Source organism: Cupressus sempervirens, chromosome 8, assembly GCF_028749045.1.
Source record: "Cupressus sempervirens isolate cs-2001-9-10 chromosome 8, ASM2874904v1, whole genome shotgun sequence".
In the NCBI taxonomy this organism is placed as follows: domain Eukaryota; kingdom Viridiplantae; phylum Streptophyta; class Pinopsida; order Cupressales; family Cupressaceae; genus Cupressus; species Cupressus sempervirens.
Genome location: NC_143125.1, coordinates 150,487,530 through 150,493,529, shown reverse-complemented (window position 1 = coordinate 150,493,529; position 6,000 = coordinate 150,487,530). Strand labels below are relative to the sequence as shown.

At 31.6% G+C, this 6,000-nt stretch overlaps 1 protein-coding gene across 3 annotated transcripts in view; it reads left to right on the top strand.

Moving 5' to 3' along the window:
- Positions 1 to 4,317: 4,317 nt before the first annotated feature.
- The window catches only part of LOC149541997 (kinesin-like protein KIN-14C), a 31,000-nt gene continuing 29,317 nt past the window's right edge, over positions 4,318 to 6,000 (top strand). For 2 of the 3 annotated variants that reach the window (XM_089797047.1, XM_089797045.1), the window contains exons 1-2: positions 4,318 to 4,797; positions 5,663 to 5,929. In XM_089797047.1, the coding sequence (XP_089653173.1) occupies positions 4,741 to 4,797; positions 5,663 to 5,929 (324 nt within the window). In that variant the 5' untranslated portion in view covers positions 4,318 to 4,740. The remainder of the gene's footprint in view (positions 4,798 to 5,662; positions 5,930 to 6,000) is intronic. The other variant, XM_089797046.1, reaches the window with a different exon arrangement.

The following is a 6,000-nucleotide window of genomic DNA, read 5'->3' as shown; positions in this document are numbered from 1 at the left end:
GACAATAATATGAAATCCACATGGAAATATAAGCTAGTAAAATAAATAAATAAATCACAAATAAATAGAACATTAGACATAAATATATAACATGGTTCACCTAATTTTGGTTGCATCCACCAAACAAAGAGTTCAATACTATTATCCAATAACTTGACTTGATTATAGTATTTAATCCCTTTTAACTCAATACTACAACAAGAAGTCACTCAATCATTAGATTAAAAAAAACTTAACCCCATGTCATTTTATAGAATACTTAAGTCAGTTACAATATTAGGGTTAGAATATGCCATCCAATAGAAAAAATAACTCTCAATTCCTTTAATAATAAAAAAAATTAATTTTTGGTGATGCCCCTTGACCCTGCAAGAGGTGTTTCCCCTTGTCCCCATGATTAGGGTGTAGCCCCAAACCCTTGTAGAAAAAAAGATTGGGGAGAAACAATGTCAATGGAAGTGGGGAAAAATTAACATGAGTTGATTAGGCTCCACATTACAATAGAGCATGTCAAAGCAACTACGACTTTAGTGAATAAACCAAATATGCCCTTACCTTTCCTCAGAGGCTCTTAATGAGGGAGGATATGGTAAATTATGGAATGTGTTACAAAAGAAACATAAAGACTCCTTAAAAAATGTTGGTCTCACCAAAAGAGGCACTTGTCACCTTGATCCAAAATAAGTGTCATTGCTTTAAAACATAATTAAGTGGATGAGATCTTATCTTTTGGAATCCCTTTGTTCAATATAATACATTCATATATTTTTGGATTTAATGCAATTCTTTAATATCACAACTTTTGTTCAATTTATAGGTATAGCCTCCAAGACCAATTTCATTGAGTAAAAATGTGAAATATAAATTAAATAATAAAGATCTTTAGTACATAACATGCCAAGGAAAACATGATTTTGAAATGTGCTTGGAAATTTTAACTTATAGTCAATCATTTCATAATAGTTAACAACTATATAAATAGTATCACATCTAAGAGTGCTCGTAGATTTCATGTTGGAGAAGTTAACTCTATGTATGTGAATTTAAAACTAGCATACAAATTTAATTACATGAAGTTTTCACTTGTTACAATTTTGATATCTATAAATGGTTTAGATATGTTTGATACACCTATCTTTGAAAAAATTGTAGAGCCTCGTTGTATAAGAATTTACTCTCCTTTGGTCAAGCCTGTATATGGACCAATTCAATGACAATGAAAATAATATAAGATAACACACAACTACAAATATACACTTATATGGTGCTCATTCAATTTTAGTGTAATCATTTGTCATCCTTTCTATGATTATTTATTTGTTTATCCTTGATGGGAAATTTCGTAAATAATTTAACGAAGTTAAAGTCTTTAAATGCACTATCCTAGGATGAATTTTTAAATAATTTATGCTCTAGTTGACTTGACTACTAGTAAGAAAAGGGGTCATGAACCCTATTATATCATGTTAATTAATGTGAAAACAATTAATGTATATAAAAATCCCCACCCTAAGCATTTGGTCTATGTTTAATTTTCCCAACATTCTATTTCCTAGTGATTGGTTGAGCATGTAACCTTTTCCTCAGGCACTATTTTCATATCAAGGGCTTCACAATTTCATCAATCCATACTTGATAATATTGATCAAAGTCTATTTGTAATAGTAGCCAAAGTACATATTGTTCACTTGTTAGTGTGCATCCAATCAGTGTCCCAATTCATATCCACATGTCTATCATTGATTATGACGAACTCACTCCTTCCAATGAAAAATTTCACAAAACACTTAGACACAGTTGGATTGATGTTTAGTGTTGACAAGTGTCTTCCTACTATACTTCACTCTCTCATTTTCTTTGCAAATTTTAAGATTTCTTCAAGACAAATTTACACCTATGTGCTAGGATGAAATGTGTTACCCACAAAGTCCAGAAAGGATTATGTTATGGAAATGCCATTACATATAAATAAGATAAAAAACTTGTGAAAAATTCCACCCTCATTGTATAATGCATAATCTCCGCATTATACAACTTTACATAAATGTTATGTTTTCAAGTTTGTGTCTGTGTGCTAAAACAACACATAACCTCCAAAACTTTTTGTGAGATGACACAAACTCTTTGCATTAGCTCTAATATCCTTTGCAATTATCATGATGTTATTATAGACTATTGACCTACACATTCATGCACTATTGTAGTGCACCACTTGATCACACAATAATTTTATTTGCACATTTTTTGTTTGTTTTCACAATGACACTATTATGAAACATAGGGGAATAATATTGATAGTAGATTGCATTGCAATAACCATTCAGATGTATTGATAGTTGATCATTTTTCACATGTATTAATAGTTAATCATTCTTTTAGCCTTTTTGGCTCATTTTTTGCACAATTAATGAGACATTTGTTTGAAAGTTTTCATAATTTTGAATGGATGATTATTGGAATTTCTTCAAGTAGGTATTGAATTTTTTAGTGCATAACAAATCCCATAACATGCATTGTTAATACCAAAAAGTCAAAACACTAGCTATAAGCAATTAAGCCTGTAAAAATACAACAAAAATAATTGAAATATGTTATACCGCATAGGATCTATGAGTGTGCAAAGTTATCTATAGCCACCACTAGTATGTTTCCACTACCTTCAGTGAAAACTGAGGCAAATTCACATATATTCTCTATATTTTGCCTAGGTTGGGATAAGTGTCATTCCTCTATTACAAATGTTCCTACAAGTCATAGAGAAAATTTATGAATCATTTTTTCAAATGCGTTTGCATTGAAGAATCAATGTGTTAGTCATTGATCTAGGCTTTCTTAAAATATCGATAATAAAGGTTTCAACGTATCAACACCTCGAATGAAACTCCACTATTTTTCTCATTTAGACACTAATAACAAAAAAATGACATATTTCAATTTCTTCTCTAAGTATTTCCTATTTGTAGGCATTTCAATAATCATGCTTAAGATATCAAAAGAACATCTACAAGTCAAAGTAGAGTTTTGGTGACATTTTTGTGCTAAGGACTATAGGTTAGGGTTTCTAGGCACTATAAAACATAGATATTGGATTTGATCTCTTTGAAATAACAGGTCCAATTAATCACCAATTCGTTCTCCTTGAAGAATACCATCAGATATTGCAACCTCTTAGACTAACTCAAGTGATATGCCTCAATAAGACATACAACTTTCATTATAAGGATTGTAAAGTGAAGGAACATGTTGAGCAAATTAACCAAGTAGATAAAATGGTGTCAAAGGAAAGAAAGTAAAAGTTAAATTATTTAACAATTTGTTGGGTTATAAGCTATCCTAAATTTTGCAAAAGCTGGAAAATCCATAGGTAAATTACAATAACTTGAAAAAGACATTTATTAGCCATGCAAAAAAATGAGCAAGTTTGAAAGATATCCTAGACACATTATGTATCAATGATTGAGAATATATTTGGTCATGAAAAGTTTGTTCCGAGTGCCAATATTAGGCTATTAAGAGCATATTGGATGACAAAACTATTAAATGATATCTCTATATTACTTTATAATAATACAATTATAAACTAATATCAATTTTTGCTTCTGGAATCGATGGTGTAAGAATTTTTTCATCAATCAAAATAATTTAGTTTCTGCTTTTGATGGATTTTTTTTTTTTACACAATCGATTCAAGAAAAAAAAAAAAAAATTCTTATGGATTGTGGAAACTTACTTACAATTATAAAAATAACAGTTAATTAAAATTTAAAATATAACGGGTATGATATTTTTTAGTTAATTAATAATTGCACTAAATTGTACATTTCAGGTGTTGCATAGACAATGGTCTCTACATTAGGTTAGTTGTGCATCTAAATGAGAAATTAAATACTTTTGAGGGTTTTTTGATGTCCATAATTCTCAACGATAATGGCAAAATAAAGGAATTATATGATTGGAAAATAGACTTGAGTGATGAATTTATTAAGTTCGTTTAAACTCTTAAGATGCATAGAGATAGAGAGACAAAACAAGATTATCTATATATTTTTATACAAAACTACACTAACTCCTATATTAATCAATACATAAAAATAACATGAATATCACAATCTAAAAGATAACAATAATTAAAAAATAAATATAAATTTAAGTATTACAAATATAATGTCTATCAAAAAAATTAAACTAAGCTTAATTTTGTTTTTAATGCCTTTAATGAAAGGCACAATGTTACAAACTATATAAATAATGTACACTTTCAATCCTTCGATATTTGACATTTTGCCTATAATAAGTTACTTTCTTTCATTGTTACGGAGCCTTCTTGAAAATTTGTTTGCATTTTAGTGACTACCATTCATAAATACGGCCATACGACCATCAAAATCAAATTCAGAAATGAATGGGAGGCTAGGCTCCCCATGCCGCGCTTTTGTTTTTCAAATTACATGTCCGGCAGCAGAGGGAGAGGGTGGGTTTTCCTAAAGGATTTTTGTAGGAAACGATGAGAATCGAAATTTCATAAAAGTAAGACAACCGCAGAAGGGTTTTTGGAGGTGGAGGAATTTTTGGCATTCAGGATTGTAAGAGGGGTTTGTGCAGTTATGAGTAAAAAATTATACGCGCACAGTTAAAACAAGAGATAGAATCACATATATAGAACGTTTCTTTGAAGACGGAAGGCCCAAACCCCAGGTGTTGTCTGTAAAAGAATTAAGGTTCTCGGGAGTGTTTCAGTCCATGATGAAATCAGGCGTTTACAGCACACGGAGCCGTACCGAATCTTGCCGGGAATCTGTAAGTAGCATTTTTTTTTTAATGGATATTATATTTTTAAGATGAAAAGAGGTTCAGTACAATTAAAGGAGAAAATTCAGATTACTAGGGTGGGCTCTGCGGGTGCTTGCAAGAAATGGGTGTAGGGTAGTAGAAAGTTACCTTTTCCCACGTAAAAGGTAAATGACATCTCACAGCAAGTTCAAGTGTCTTGCACTGCGTTCCTCGCTTTGAAAAAGTCCAATGCAGGGTTCCGTGAAGCGGGCTAGTGCTGAGATTTTATATCCTTAAAATGTGGTAAATTTAGGGACTGCGATATCCGGAATTTGTTACAGAAAATGTGGATTAACTTACCTTTAGGAAGGATATTCTCAGTCTTTACCGTTGAGAGACGTAAATTCTGCAGCACTCTTTCAAGAGATTATTTTCTAGTGGTGGCTAGAGTTTCTCCCAAATTCCGTTAAGTTTACACTATGATATTTATTGATAAGTTAGGATGGAAACATGTAAAAATCTTTATCTAAGCTCTGCTTTGAAAATTTGCAGCTCCCACTTAAGTTGTTTGATGCCCACTGCAGCCTATATTTGTGTGACCTTTCAGATGCTAACTCAACAAATTACTTGACGATAGGTGCATATGGAAATTAGTGAATGTTGTAGCTGAGCTAAAATCCTCATTTTTTTTGTCAAGATTGCTGAAGGCTTCCGTCCAGTGGGACGCTAGATTGCATGTACAATGCCAATTGAATAGATCTAGTTATGATTTATAGGTCAATACAATGTAAAAATAACAAAAAATAATAGTAATTTAATTTTCTTTTTGTCGAATAATTTAGAACAATCAAGTTCTGATGACATTATCATTTCTCCATATTGTTTATTCTAGAAGGAAAATATGACATTGGGCCCTCCAGAGAAGAAAAGAAAGTTGACTCAAAGAGATGACACAAGACAAATGTCAGCACTAAAAAACAATGGCCGTGAGGCATTATCTCTCCTCTCAACAAAGCAGACGGTGGAGGAATCAGTTCATTCAGTTCAAACAGTAAGTGTAAATGGACCAGAGGAAGGAGAAGAGAGTGCACTGACTACAAGTGAAGTGGAGGCACTGCTGAACATGAAGATGCAAGGAAAAGCAAAGCACGATTCAAAGGTACTCCTGTGTCCACACAATTTTTTTTGAATTAGTTTGACTTTTCAGAACATTGTTTTTTACTAATAGTT